Raw genomic sequence first — 15,933 nt, 5'->3', positions numbered from 1 at the left:
TAGATACTCACAGAAACACATGTGTATTAATTTGTGCACACATACAAGTTTTAATGTAATGATGGTATTATTTTCTCTCCGTAGAAAACAGAGTCTGAAATAATGAAAAGTATGTGGACTTTGGCATCACATCTGTTCAAATCTTTATCCATTTTCTTGAGCAACTTATTTCTTTTTCTTGTCTTAAGAGAATGTAACAACACCTATTGTGTTAGGTTTTTAATAGGGATTTGAAATAACATTGAAAAAGTGACTATCAGAGCTTTGCTCCTAGAAGGCCCTCGATATTGGAAGTTATTATTAATATAATTATTCATTATTTCATTGCTACTCTCCCCACCCCCCAGGATATTTCCTAGAAGACAAGCTAATATTTACCTCTGAGTTTTTGTAGCCTTCAGTATGAAGATTCGTGCCAAAAGGGAGAAACATGCAAATTCTAACATGGGTCTGATAGTAACTTTGAAGCAAATACTTTCCAAGGATCTGTTTGTACTGTAAAAAAGGAAATTTGAAATTTCTTCTTATGTTTCTTGTTTGTGCAAAAATGTTTAAATAAACCAAGTAAGTGGGTTGATTACTACACTCTTGAAACTCTACTGGATGTCAGTAGACTATTGCAAGTGAATTTAGCAGTGACATACAGCCACCAGGCTTGTTAGCTCTCAGAGGGTCCCTGTTGAACTTCATACTGGGTGTGTTGGGTCTAGTATTAGAGACAAACCGTTTTCTGCTTTTCAAAGCCACTGCTCATAGTGAGGCAGCTCTGTTTGAGGCCACCCCCCACCCCCACACAATTGGTTATTTAGGGATGAGGGACACTCTTGGAGTGTGACCGTTGTGCCATTGGTGACCATCCTTCATGATGTGAGTTCACATCAGGTGTCCACACATTGGAGTTGTCAACACATCAGGACTGTCCTCAGTTATTGGCATTGCTGGGATTTCTGCTGATTGAGAGAACTAAGTGTTATCTTCAAAGAGGTGAAGTCCTCTTCAGAGAGATGAGTACTATCAGGGTCCTCTGGTTTTCCTGGGCAGCTCTATCCAGGAATAGATAGGCCTCCTTGAATTTGCCCTGTGCCAATTCTATGGGTCTGGACTTTGTTAGTTTGGGAAGGCTGTACATAATGTGAGTGTCTCATATTTTTGTACTTTTAAACTGATCTGTTCATGATTTTCGTAAGTATCAAAAGGAAAGTCATTTGGTTTATACTATTTACTTTCTTTGTTTAAACTACAAAATATTTCGACCTTTTTAACAAAAAAAGTTAAAAGGTAAGGCCGCTGATTTTTACTTAAAATTGTTAAATGTAATAATTGAAAAGCAAAACTAGTTTCATTTAAAAGAAATGTTGTAATGCACAAATAGAAAGCAATTCATAAACCCAGTAGAATTTATGACATTTGTGGTATGGCTTTAGCGGGCATGTAAATTTATATAAACATAAATGTTCAGAAATAGAATCAAAATAATTCAAGTAGTTTATTTTAAAAAACAACCCAGTACTTTATAGATGAAAGCATTATTTCATATGACTTCCTCTTAAGATAGTGAGTTTGCCATTTTATTTTTATTCATGTACATTTATCTCAGCAGAAAGAATACTAACTCTAAAACAATTTGAAAAAAAAATAGTAACTGAACCAAATGATGTTCATTTATATTGTTGGACATGAATGTCATGATATTACATGGCATTCTTTAGTAACTATTTAGAAACTGGATTTTTAAATTTTGCTTTTAAGAGCGTAATATGGCTTGACATTTACCCCACTCTTTATGCAATCCATTAGCGTGAACTTCCAAAATTCTAGGGAAATGTCTTCAGTTTCTTCAATAGAATGACAGAGGATCTCCTCCCCTACCACCTTTACCTCAGTTTTTTTTTTTTGATATTCTCCTAAGTAATGTCACAGGCTTTTAAAAACATGCTATTATAAAATGACTCTTATTAAACTTTGCCTTTCCTAAGTATATCTTTTGCCTTTAGAATTGCATTGGACAAAATATTTCCATTGATGGGCTAAATATTAAATATATGGCTCATTTACGTTATCGTCTAGCACTGTTTCTCAAAGTGTGGTCTATGGACCATCTGTCCTGGAGTCACTTTAGAACACTTGTTAAAAATACAGATTCCTGGGCCCTATCTGGATTTATTGAATCAGAGCCTCTGTTGATACAGTCTAGGAATATACATATTAAACAAGCAACTTTGATGATTCTGAAGTACACTAAAATTTGAGGTCCACTGGAAGGATGCTTATATAATGCAGATCTGTGTGTGAGGGAACAGCATTTTAAAATGTCAACCCAGTGAATTAATGAGGGCAGCTTTTTCATTTTAAACTGAAGTAGGGCAGAATAATGTTTCAAGCTTCTTCCAACCTTAAAATCCAGAGGTTATTTTGTCCTTTGTATATGCTTTTAACATTATAGTTTCATTGTATTCAGGCTTCTGAGAATGCTCTCCTTTGGTCTTTTAAACTGGTTTTAAGTACTTCTATTACCAACTTTAATAAAAGGATTAATTTTTATCAAATCGTTTTAGGATTTAAAACTTTATAATGACAATCAAAGATGGAATTTAGAGGCCTGTGTTTGAGTTGTTCTTCATTTCTTTAAGGTCTTGGCATTTCAAAGTCAATCTATTGTTGGATAACTGGGATGAGGGAGAGAGGAGATACCATTAATCTATCAAATAGTACAGTTTGGGCTACAGATTTGCAAAACCTTAGAAGTTAACATCGACTGTGCTTTCGGCCGGAGCCGCCATCTTCCAGTAATTCGCCAAAATGACAAACACAAAGGGAAAGAGGAGAGGTACCCGATACATGTTCTCTAGGCCTTTTAGAAAACATGGAGTTGTTCCTTTGGCCACATACATGCAAACCTACAAGAAAGGTGATATTGTAGACATCAAGGGAATGGGTACTCTTCAAAAAGGCATGCCCCATAAATGTTACCATGGTAAAACTGGAAGAGTCTACAATGTTACCCAGCATGCTGTTGGAATTGTTGTAAACAAACAAGTTAAGGGCAAGATTCTTGCCAAGAGGATTAATGTGTGTATTGAGCACATTAAGCACTCTAAGAGCCGAGATAGCTTCCTGAAACGTGTGAAGGAAAATGATCAGAAAAAGAAGGAAGCCAAAGAGAAAGGTACCTGGGTTCAGCTGAAGCGCCAGCCTGCTCCACCCAGAGAAGCACACTTTGTGAGAACCAACGGAAAGGAGCCCGAGCTGCTGGAACCTATTCCCTATGAATTCATGGCATAATAGGTGTCTCACACTTTGTGAGAAGCAGTGGAGAGGAGCCTGAGGTGCTGGGACCGGATCCGTGCATAGCACACTTTGTAAGAAGCATAAGAAAAGGACCTTGAGCCTTGCTGGAACCTATGCCCTGTGAGTTCATGGCATAGGAGACAAACCTAATAAAAGCCGCAAAGCTAATAAAAGCTGCAAAGCTAATTAAAAAAAAAAAAAAACCAAAAAAAAACATCAACTGTTTCATTGCAACTTTTGAGTGATCTTAATGAAGGAAAGCGTTTTTTTTTTGGTCAGCAGTATAGACTTAGGGCAACATTAATATTGGTTAAAGTCAATACTCTTCATTAAAATTGTTTTAACAATAAAAGTCACCATTAAATATTTCTCAAAGAATATTTCTCAAAGACAAAGTTAAGGAAACAGAATGCACTTACAGATATTATAATAAGAATGTCTTAATCTAAGGTGTGACATTTCATCAAAAACATTTGAATTTTACTTGGAAGATAGCTTAGAGAAAGAAAGAAATGCTTTTCATATTGGTGAGTTAAAATCAGACTACTTCACAAAAAACTATATTTCTTTCTATCAAAGCATAATTTGTTTGTCTTAATCTGTGACTGACTTGTCTACCTTGATTAAATCCTCAGAAAATAATCCACCGAGTGTTTATTAAAGAACACTATAAGTGCAAAGCAAATAGTTTTTCTTGGAGATAAACATGCAAAATGAAAATTATAGGAAGAGTAACTTGAGGAGCACAAGACCCAGCTCTTGGATTAATTTAATTTTTCAGTGTTCCATCTTCCTGTTGATTAAACACATCCCCTGCTTAATACTAATAACAGCTACATTTCTTCTTAAAGTTCTACCCAGAGGGCAAAGGGAAGTTTGTCTGTTTCCTTTTGACATTTCACTTGAGGCCTACTATTAAAGGTCTTATTCTTTTTTCCCCTTCAATCGTCTATATATTTATTTAGTTAGTGGAAGTCATGTACTTAATATCAGTGCAGGAAGCAGACACACAACTTCCACTCAAAGAGAGTGTAAGAAGGTGATTGTCAGGTCGACAATAAATGTCACCCAGAGAATGTGCTTCCATATGGCAACAGAACTCACAGAAAATAATATAATTTTGCTCACTCATAAACAATGAAGAAGTTGATATGAAATGTGTAGAATTTCATATTTCTTCAACTAACACAGTTTAAAAATGACAATAGGAAATGAAAAATGGTATTGCAGTTTGGGGATAGATTCCTGAAAGGAATGCTATTTTGATGCACAAATTTCTGTTTAAAGCACAAATAACTGTTAAAAGGAAAACTTTAGGCAAATTACATTTAGCAGAGTTTATGTGAGCCAAAAATGATTCATGAATTGGGCAAAACTCAGAACCAGAGAACATTCAGAAAGTGCTGTCCAGCTACATGAGCAGTGAGCTTTTATGGGCTGTACACAGAAGCAAAATAGAGAAATCATCTGATTGGCTACAGCTAGGCATCTGTCTTAATTGGGCATTGGTGTGATAATTTGGCTATCAGTCATTGAAACTCAGCTGTTTGTTATACTCTAAGTTAGGCTGCAATTTGTTACATAGAACTCAAGGTATGGAGGCAGCCTCAGACCAAATTTAAGTTAATTTAACAATTCCCTGCTTTTGGTCAGCTTCTTAATTTTGAGAGATTAACCAAAACTTTGGGCATTGATGCCACTCTCTGTCACCATCATAATGGAATTGTTTGTTCTCACGATGGAATTCACATTTCATGGCATCAGGTCAGTTGAATGATTCTTTATGTACTCTTTGTGTTTTTGTTATTATAACAGTAGTGAGACCATTTGATGTACAACAGATGGCTGACTACAAATATTTCAGACTCTTGAGAGAATATAGTGTACCAGGGAGACTATTATGATGACTATCAGGAGGATAATACTAAGAGAGTGAAGTGTATTCCTTAATAGGAGCCCCCATGAACCAAACCAATTAAAATCAGATCAAAGAAAAAATGAGTCAGAAGAGGAATATGCTTGTTTTAACCAAGTAACTTGTTTGTTAATTTCTTACAATTGAATTTCTACCACATCAGACATATTTATCAAAGTGCAGCAAGAGGTGTTAACTATTGCATACACTTTCCCCTGTTCACCCAACAGGTAGTCCAGAGCAATCCTGTTATCTAAAACAATGTTAGCAAGAAAATTTAAAGAAGTTTGTTATACAACTATAGCCTTTGCAGTAGAGTCAGCTATAGTAGCTAATGTTTGAAACAGATTTCAAGTCATATTCTCATTTACATTTGTGCCAAGCCAGGGAAGGAGCATTCTACAAAAGATACCCATTTAGAGGGATTTAAACCTGCTGGAAAATTCCTCTTTAGTCCATTGTACAAATCAAGAGGTGTAGACCAATTGTCCAGTTTCCACTTGGTTGTAGAGTGACAGTGGTACTATTAGAATCTCTAATCACATTGTCCCCTTATTTTCCACTTATTGAGACATGGAGTTGCCTAACACATATGGTTGATTGTTAAATCCTTCACAGATAAAAATACATCCTGGAGAGGCACAACAGACAGTTCCTTGTGTAGTGGAACTAGGAGTAATGGAATTAGAAGTCACCTAGGAAAGCACTAGTAATATTTATTCAAGGCTTCATTATTGAATCATTGCAGGGTTGGAGGATTTGGACAATTAAGGGGTTAGGGTTATTAATTTGTCTACAAACTATCAAATTATTTTTTTCTTTTGGTTTTCTTACCCAGTTTGGGGAATAATTTAACCATAAAACCCTCACTGTAGGGTTTTCCTACAGATAGACTTAAACAAGGAATCTGAATATGTAAATCTAAAGATCTAACCCTATAGAAAGGACCAGATGTGCAACTTGAACAAATAGTCACACTTGAAATATCAGTGAAATTTTTTACAGGGTGAACCACAAGATCTCTAAGGTCACGTGGGGCTTTAGATTTAATGTGACATGTACAAAATTCAGTCAAGTTTCCTGCAGAAGCTATTGAGTATGAAATCTTAATTATCACATTATCTTGCTGTGTATAAGCAGAAAAGAAACACAAGAAAAATAGGAAAGGGGACATAGGTTTCATGGTGACAGGGGAGAGAAGTCTTGACTCATGATCTTGGGAAAGCTGTTCACATCTAGAATGCCATCTGCTTCTGGGGAAAAACTTCTCCGGTCAGCTTTACCTTGAGGTCTCCATGGTCTTACAATTCCAGGATCCTAGAGGGGCCCTCTTGAGTTGAGATATATAGATCCAAGACTCAAGGCCCTGAAGTGTTGCTGCAGTGTGGCTGGTGAGAAGAACTTGGTATGGTCCGTTTCAGTGGGGCTCAAGTGCACTCTTTCTCTGGTGTTTTTTCCAAAAGACTCAATCTCCAGGTTCTAGATTGTGAAAGATCTAGTTGTCATCAGTTGGTGGGTTACACAGTGCTGCTTTTACCTGGTGAAAATATACTTTGGTATAATGCTTTAAAACCTTGCAATATTGAGTCATATCAGAGTTTATAAGAATGTCAGATTCATGAAGTTCTATTATTAGGGGCCTAAGCCTTCCAGGAACTATTTCGTTAGGAGTCAATCTATGTTTTCCAATGGAAGTGAATGATTGCCATCAATCAGTTATACCTTTGACCAAGGCAATACAGTTGATTCAGTTAGCTTTGCCAAATGCGATTGTGTTTGTAATACCTTATAACTTGTACAGTGGAATGATACCTCTACCAGGAGAATTTTCTCCAGGAATTTCTCATAAAGAAAACACGTTTTCTAATAACCTTTTAGCTACTATTATAACATCAACCTTCCTACATGAGGGAAAAGCTTCTATACAACCAGAAAACATTAATTGAAGGCAGCAATTGAATGAAATCCATCTGTAAGTATTCAAATGATCTAGCAGGTGCTGGAAATGTACCATGTGAGGTTTTTATTGTCTTATCAAAATTATGGGTTTGACAGACCAGACATTGGTTAGAAACCGTTTTAGGAATTTTAGAAGTCACCTCATCATTATTTTTTCATAGTTTGGATTATTTTATCTCTTCTATGATGAGTTAAGGAGTGCAGACCTTTTAATAATGGAAGGTTTGTGGACGCAGGAAGGATCAGATGACCGTCTAGGCCCTCCATGAGTCCACACTTAACACTGAATTTACATCCTTTTAAATACCAGTTTTGTTTCTCCAATTCAGATGCATAGCATGATTTTTTAAATAGATTATCATAGGTTATTTGACTTGGATCAATCTTATGGAGTTCATTGAAATTACGTATCTTAACAATTTCAGTACTGGCTGACTTAACATGAAAACCGGCCAAAGCACTTCTTTGGTATTCAATTAATTCTTTTTTTGCTTGATGTTGGGTTAGCGGTTTTATGAACCAATAAGCTTATTTATTAGAATTCTGGGAATTCTTATCCAGTCTAATGATATGATCTTAAAGTTATCAGAAACCTGTACTTGTCAGAGTTTTTTCCATCTCCTCAAAGATGAAACATTTATTATGTTATATAATAGTTGTTTGTAATAGCTTTCAGGAAAGTCCCAGAGTAAAAGAAATGAACAAGATTAAGTCATGGTTAAATATCTGATGAAAGTTCATTGTAATGCAATTGACAAAGAAATTTTGTTATTTCTGCACATACAATATTTTAATATAATAACTGGATTGTGACTGATAGTGTTCTACCAAGACTATCAGATTTCTCAGAATTTCATACAATTTCTGGAGCACAGTAATAATATACCCATACAATATAACTTTAAAAATGTTTAGCATCAGTTATTATTTGACAGTGCTTCCCTTGCAAATTAATACATCAAATAAGCCTAATTAGTTTAACAACTCTCTTTTTATAAACAAAGAGGAAAAAAATTCCTTTGAGATATTTCAGAGGTCCATATTGAAACTCCCCAAGTTAGTCTGAGGTCAAAAAATCTTAATTTAGTATTTGATTTTGGAAAGTATTCAAAAAATATCAAAAGGTTTAAAATACTTGATTAAAATGGGATCACAGGTCACTGTGAACAATATTCATTTAAGGAGAGTCAAAATTAAAAGACTTCAGAGAAAGTTACATAGTTGTAAAGGAACCTTGCTTTTTAAATAGAAAGGACTCAGTTTTCTTAGGTGATCAAAAACCTAATAAAGACAACAGGAAATTATCTTAATAAAACACAGAATCTTTGTTTCCTAGGCCAATTGCCCAAAAGATAAACTTTACTTCTCATGGTTTCCTATTAGAAGTGGATCAATACTCCAGGAAAACCTTGTTTAGCAGAGAGAACCAAATTCTAATTTTCTGTCAGTGTATTTTTGATATTAATGCTTAATTTTTAGAAAAACTTAACAAATAGTTCTTTTCTAATCTTAGCCAGCTTGATCACATATAAAATTCTTTTTCCAAGATTCCTCTTCTACAAACTTTCAACAGTCTTATATCCACTAAGTTTTTGTTCTATACTTCTCCTCTTTCTCATTTTGGAACAATCATTCTACTTTAGAACAAAAATTATTCTCTTTTTCTTTTAACAAAACAAAAACATTTCCTCATAACATATAGCTTTTCTTACCAAAAGCACATCTTACTTTCTTTGTATACATGCATACAGAGTTGTTTTCCTTATTATTTCTAGTAATTTTAGTTATATATATTAATTAGAATTCTTAACTCTTAGTGACCTTAATTTCCAGTGAACACTAGGAAGCAAGCTATTGTGATCTGTCACACCAGCAATCAGTAGATTGAAAAATCTATGAATCATGAGTTCTAGGACATGTACTTTTTCATAATACAATTTTTTAATGTGATACAGAATGTTTACTAACAGTCCCCAAAATCTTTAGTCTCTCTGGAATAAGAAACTACAGAAGAGGCAAAATTTTATCTCCATTGTCTTAGGGTTTGGTTTGGTTTGGTTTGGTTTTGGCTAAGCCTGAGAATTAAATTGTTGTTTGTACAGATTTCCCTCAGCCTCAACTTTTTGTCTTTTGTGATAAGAATGTTAAATAAAACCTTCTGGTATAGGAAGGACATTCTTCACATGGGTGTTTTATCTTATTTAAGTCTTGTTTTTAACAATTATGCTTAGAATACTTGTGAAAATGAGACATTAAACAGCCAGCCATCACCTTAAGTTATTTTTCTTGCTGATAAGTTTTGTAATATGGAGATAACATGAACTTATTTTACTAAATAAACCTAGATAAGAAAAGTACATCTGTGTTACACTTAATGCTGACAACTCTGAAGACATGCCTGCTTTAGTCAAACCAACACACTTTTACTAGCTTTTATTTACCAAAGATTATCCCAGATTATGTGTACTTAGAAAACATTTTAGGTTTAGTTTCTAAAAGTTTAGGGAATACTTTATATAAGCACTTATTTTTCTTTAAATCGATTTCTTTCACAATTTAATTTTGGCAATACCATAAGGAAGTAGAAAAATATCACACATATATAACATACATACATACTGACATACATAAACATATACACAAAAATGGATTTTATAGTTTTCATTAAAAAATTTTAGCCACATGCCAGGTACAAGAATACAAACCTTACTAATTTATTTATGAGTATTTGGAGGCAAATTGTTTTTCTGGCCAATGGAACAAGATTAGCCACCCAGATGGCTAAAGGTTTTGAGTTAACTAATATTTGTAGAAAAGACTTTTAAGATTTTTTCATTTGCCTTCTCTAAGGAATCTTCTAATGAGGCAATCTTTGATTCATTTAATCTTTTTGATACCTCTGTGTACCATTAAAGAATGCATCCATTGCTTTTGTGGTACCTTGGATCCTTCCTTTTCTAATGTGCCTTACCAGCGAATAATTTTATCTAGGTTAAAACTTTCCCACTGTGGTCATGTAATTCTGAGTTGTCCTTAATAAGGTTAAACCCATTGAAAAAAAATCCATATGTTCTGGTCCCATAATTTTTTTAATAAATTTAGCCAATGTGTCAAAAAAGTAGACTCCTAGACTCCTGGAGTCCCAGATTCCCTAGATTCAGAGGAACCCACTTTCTTTTTTTTCTTTTTTTTTTTTTTTTATTTCATCTTATTGTTATGGGGGATACAGAATTGCAGGTTACATACGTTGCCCATGTACCGCCTTTCCCCCCAAGTCAGAGCTCCAGGCGTGTCTGTTCCCCAGGTAGTGCGCGTTGCACCCATCATGTAGGTATATGTCCCTCCCCCCCCACCCCACCCTTCCCGAGTCAGCACCTTCAAGTGTTACCATTCCCCAAACGGTGCGCAATGCACTCATTGTGTAGGCATACCCCCATCCCCTCCCCCACCCCCCACCTCAGTCTGATATCCGATTGGTGTCGTTCCTAGATGTGTATTTAGGTGATGTTCAGGGAAACCAATTTTCTGGTGAGTACATGTGATGCTTGTTTTTCCATTCTTGGGATACTTCACTTAATATAATGGGTTCCAACTCTCTCCCGGAGAACCATAGAGATGTCGTATCTTCATTATTGCTTATAGCTGAGTAATATTCCATGGTATACATATACCACAGCTTACTAATCCAATCATGTATTGATGGGCATTTGGGTTGTTTCCACATCTTTGCGATTGTGAATTGTGCTGCTATAAATATTCGGGTACATGTGTCTTTGTTACAGAATGACCTTTTTTCCTTTGGGTACATGCCCAGTAATGGGATTGCTGGGTCAAATGGCAGGTCTACTTGAATCTGTTTAAGATACCTCCATAATGCTTTCCACAGGGGTTGCACTAGTTTGCAGTCCCACCAGCAGTGTATTAGTGGAACCCACTTTCAAAAGGTACCTACTTGAGGCCTCTAACTAGATCCAATTCAATTATCAGATCCAATCCGATCCTGTACCTAGTCAAGTAAAAATTGCTCAAATAAACTCAGAGAGCTCAAAACACAAATTTGTGGAACTTGCATCCATGAGGGAACTGGCTCATTACCTCCAGTTGCTGCAAGAGATCAGTGTGCACAATCTGGCAGGTACCTTTGTGTGGTCACTTGGTGCTCCTAGAGGTCACTGAAAGTCTCCTTTGGATCCTACTCTGATGCCAAATTGTTAAAATAAAAACTTTACACAAATTAAATTTAGAGTTTATTTGAGCCAAAAAATGATTCATGAATCAGGTAGAACTCAGAACCAGAGGACGTTCAGACAGCTCTGCCCAGCAGCAAGAGCAGCTAGCTTTTGTAGGCCAGGTACAAGCAGAATAGAGGAATCACCTGATTGGCTACAAGTAGGCATCTGCCTTATTTGGGTATGGTGTGATGATTAGGCTGCCTGTGATTGGTTGAAACTCAGGGGTTTGTTGTACTCTTAAGTTTTGGTTTGTTTATATGCTCAGCTAGGTTGCAGTTTGCTGTGTAGGAACTCAAGGTAAGGAGGCACCCTCAGGCCAAATTTAAGTTCCTTTAACATGACAATTGGAGCAGACAATTACCTATACAAAGCCATATTTATAGAGACAATTGTGCTTATGTATGGTCTTTCTAAAGTAATAAATATTGGGTTGATATAAGAAGCTAGCAGACAGCTTCATTAATATTTCTTTAAGGCAAATTTTTCTTTTTCTTTTCCTTCCTTCCTCCTTCCTTCTCTCTCCCTCTCTCTCCTTTTCTCTCTCTTTTTCTTTTTTTCCTCATCTGAAGCCATTTAGGAAGGCATGTAAGATAATGATCTTTCAGGGACTGGATATGTTTTACCATATCAGAGAAACTAAAGGAAATATTGAAAGATGATCTTGTTTTAACTTTATTATTATTATTTTTTTTTCCATATGAGAGAAAGCTTTGCTGGAGTCCTCTTGGATGGAAATGAAAGCAGACTGGAAAAATATATATAATCATTCCTTGGTATATGCGGGGGATTGGTTCCAGGACCCTTTGTGTGTACCAAAATCAGCTCATACTCAAGTTCCACAGTCGGCCCTGCAGAATTCTCACATATGTAGACAAAGTCAGCCCTTCACGTACATGAATTTTCAGTCCTGTGAATACTGTATTTTCAATCTGTGTTTGGTTGAAAAATATCTGCTTATAAATGGACCTGCACACTTCAAACCTGTGTTGTTCAAGGGTCAATTGTATATTTACATCTCACCTTTTATGTCTACTACATGTTATAATGAATGATCTATTGTCAAAAAATGTTTTTTGCATCTTAAGGGAAACATGAGAGAACAGAAACATCATGAAAGTCCAACAGAATTCAAATAAACTGTAGGATTAAAAAGAAAGTGATATAAAGTTAAATTAAGGGAGTGAAATGAAACAGTCTTTTTGATAAGGAGTCAAATATTCAATTCACTATATTTTTGAATTCCAACAAGCTTTGATCTCCTTGAGCCCAGAATCTATCAGGAAAGTGTGCTTAAGCCAGGCTGCAAGTGAATGTTTGCTATAGTTCTGACTTGTTGTGGCCCTGTGTGGAAGGAGAGAAAATGCTAAGCAAATATTTGCACATTGCACTGAAAAGAAATAAAAAGTGCATTAGAAGTAGTTAGTTGACCTCATATTGTTTGATTAGAAGTAATTTCTCACGGATTGTCTCATTGCCTATAAATTCTTTTCCTTTGCATCTGATGACAACTTTGTCATGAATAGTCTGTGAATAGCTTCATGTTTTCCACTTATGCTCCCCAAGGCCCTGGCAAATGCCTCTTCTGCTCTCTATGGGGCCTGTGTTTTGCATCCTGCAAAGATTTAACCCATCCTTTTCTTCAGAGGAACACTTCTCAAATTGTCTCTAATTTTTCAGTGTTTTACAGTAAAAGGGATCAGGTTATAAGTATTCTCTAAGAGAATTTAACATTTAGTGTTTTCATTTCTGTGATAATTGAAACATATCAACACAAGCATAGTCAGAATGGGTATTATATCAGACACTGCCAGGCAATTTTAGATGTTTGTCATTTATGATCATGGTTAGTTTTTGGCCTTAATTATTCAGACACTGCCAGGCAATTTTAGATGTTTGTCATTTATGATCATGGTTAGTTTTTGGCCTTAATAATATGTATTATTATTTTACTTATCGCCAGTGAGGGGTAGGACAGAGATGGAGTAAATGCTTACATGATATACTTGGGATCTCTCATAGATCAATAGTGCTGTATTTCTGAGAAACAGAGAAAAGGAGAATTCAGTTATCCCAATATCCATGGTAGGCTGGGCATGCCAAACTCAAAAGAATCTATACTATAGCAGGTAGTATCATATGTACAATGTAAACACAAATTTAGTTTCACCAAATATCATCACTTTATATTAAATTAATATCACTGATTTGAATTTTATTGGTTTACATTTTAACTTATATACATGTTAGGTTTTTACAATTATCTAAAACTCTAACTGGGAGGAAAGTTATTCCTACTTTTATGTGGGTAAATATTTAGATAATATAATAAAAATACTTTAGGTTGGAGGTGTGCGTGATAACTTTTCTCCTTTATAAGGGTTTTGTTCTTGAGTGATGTCAAAGATAAAATAGCTGAACATTAGTTAAAGCTATGAAATAGATTTTACTGTGTAACTACTGACACTACGGGAAAGAGCTGAGCTCCATTCTGACTTGTACAGAGGTGCCTGGGTGTTCAGGGAGAATGAGGGAGTAGGGAGAGGGAACAGCAGGGCCTGAGCAGAGTCAGGGAAGTGAAAAATTACAAAAATCAGGAAGTAGGAGTTAGTCCATGTGAAACCCATCTGGGTTCTCTAACTGGTGCTTATCAAAATTAGACTCCTACCCTTCCATAGAGGCTGGGAGATGGGAGCCCTATCTTTAGGGCACATTCTTTTGGCAGTCCTGAGTTTTCTCAGGCAGGCACTTTAGGGTGGCTAGGGTCATCTTAGGGATGTGGCCTTGAGTTGTCAGAAACTATAGTAGTGTTTGTTCAAGGTTGGTTCAAGGTCAAGATTAAGGCCTAGTTGAGAAGAGAGTGGCAGTGTGTCCTTACTTTCTTATGATATATAATGATTACTATGTATTAACTGTTGTTAAGAAAGCTTGATTTTAAAATCTTAACTGAAAAAAATATGAAAGATTATGCTATTTTGTTTTAGGGTCGAGATCTGGACTGTAAAATTCAGGAATATAAAGAAGCTGGAAAAATCTTTACAGAAAATCAAATAATAGAATGGTTTATCCAGCTGTTGCTGGGAGTTGACTACATGCATGAAAGGTATGTTCATTTGCTTCTGGGGACAGGATATATTTTCAACAGTCATGTCTGAACTTGAAAAGTGAATTTTTTTTTTGGTAGTATTAAAGGGAAACAAGTCTATAAGGTAAATGGTTATAGCTAAATATTTATAATATATTTTTCCTTGAGGAAACTTTTGAATGATTATATCCAGAGGATTTACTTGCATGGCTTTTTTTTGTTGTTCTAGAAATCAAGTTGGTATTGACAGAAACTTGTGTTAAACACATATTTTTTTTATATCTGATCATCTCCTGTATATTACAAGAAGTTCTCAGATACCTTTAGCATGCTATGAATTTATTGTCTCTTACAGCAGACTTGAGTTATAAATACCTTAATGTACCACAAATGAAATGCATGGTCACCTTGGGATGTGCTAGTGTACATTTAGCTGGGTTTACATCCCAAATGAGCTAAGTAATTGAGGCAGAAGATATTCTTTGGTCTCAGAGAGATAATTATTCAGACAAAAAGTCAGTTTTGACATGAAATATCTGATAAAGAACATCAAAATATGTTTTATGAGTTTTCAATTATCTATGATTTGCATTTACAATCTCTGCCTCAAAAACTGTATTTTAAAATTTTTTGTGAGTTTTCCATAGGCCAAAAGTAAGAACTTTTAGTTGTTAAATGTTTTATAGACCCTAAAAAGGATATGAACACATTGGAAAAGATTAACATACATAGACAAATAAAGTAGATACTTTGAGGTGGCTATGGTAGCTTTCAACTTGGGAATGGGCATAACACATAGTAACATTATTCTGGAACAAAGGTAGTAATTTATAGGGCACACCAAGGTCTGGCTGTCCATGAATTTAGATTGCCTAAATGTGCTATTTGTAGTTTCTGATAGCATAGAAAGTAATCGGATTATTCTGCAATTCTCCATGTATCTTCTGAAACACATGCTCGATGAGGTAGATAGCTACTGATTTATTGACGACTCATAACAATCTGTTGAATGATGTCAAACTACCCTAAGAGTCAATGATAAAAAATATCAAAAAATCTTTTAATAAGCTACCCAAAACTGTTAAATGTAAGACTTCTGTGTACATACAGTTGTGTTAGTATTTCTTTTATTTTCTTTACTACTTGGCATATTGTTACATTATACGTAAGAAAAACAACTCAGAAAACAATACATATAAAGATGAGAACTATGATGTTCTGTGCGCAAAATATAAAATCTGAAATCTGGTTGATTTAAGAATGCAAATATTTTTGATACATTTGAGACTGCTTAGTAATAGTTAAAATAATTGAGTTTAAAATAACCCTCCAAGGAGAGGAGTATAATTTTTTTTAAATCCTTCAATATTCAAAGAAAGTCATTAAATAGGACTATCTGGATATTTGTGGTTGTGAAATACCATCTTTTGTGATTCATATAACAAATGATGGTGCCT

At 35.1% G+C, this 15,933-nt stretch overlaps 2 protein-coding genes across 4 annotated transcripts in view; both read left to right on the top strand.

The window, feature by feature from the left end:
• The window catches only part of NEK11 (NIMA related kinase 11), a 249,295-nt gene that overhangs the window by 44,221 nt on the left and 189,141 nt on the right, over positions 1-15,933 (top strand). For all 3 annotated transcript variants that reach the window (XM_069473252.1, XM_069473250.1, XM_069473251.1), the window contains exon 3: positions 14,376-14,494. In XM_069473252.1, the coding sequence (XP_069329353.1) occupies positions 14,376-14,494 (119 nt within the window). The remainder of the gene's footprint in view (positions 1-14,375; positions 14,495-15,933) is intronic.
• Positions 2,780-3,442, top strand: LOC138386687 (large ribosomal subunit protein eL21-like). The gene has a single exon (XM_069473248.1). It carries the CDS (start codon positions 2,800-2,802, stop codon positions 3,280-3,282), a length of 483 nt encoding a protein of 160 aa, XP_069329349.1. The 5' UTR covers positions 2,780-2,799; the 3' UTR covers positions 3,283-3,442.

This window comes from Eulemur rufifrons, chromosome 7, assembly GCF_041146395.1.
Source record: "Eulemur rufifrons isolate Redbay chromosome 7, OSU_ERuf_1, whole genome shotgun sequence".
In the NCBI taxonomy this organism is placed as follows: domain Eukaryota; kingdom Metazoa; phylum Chordata; class Mammalia; order Primates; family Lemuridae; genus Eulemur; species Eulemur rufifrons.
The sequence above is the reverse complement of the archived record's forward strand: the minus strand, read 5'-3'. Positions and strand labels throughout refer to the sequence as shown.

What these genes read in the sequence shown, in the direction of transcription:
- LOC138386687 (XM_069473248.1), top strand. Translation starts at nt 2,800, where the DNA reads ATGACAAACACAAAGGGAAAGAGGAGAGGTACCCGATACATGTTCTCT.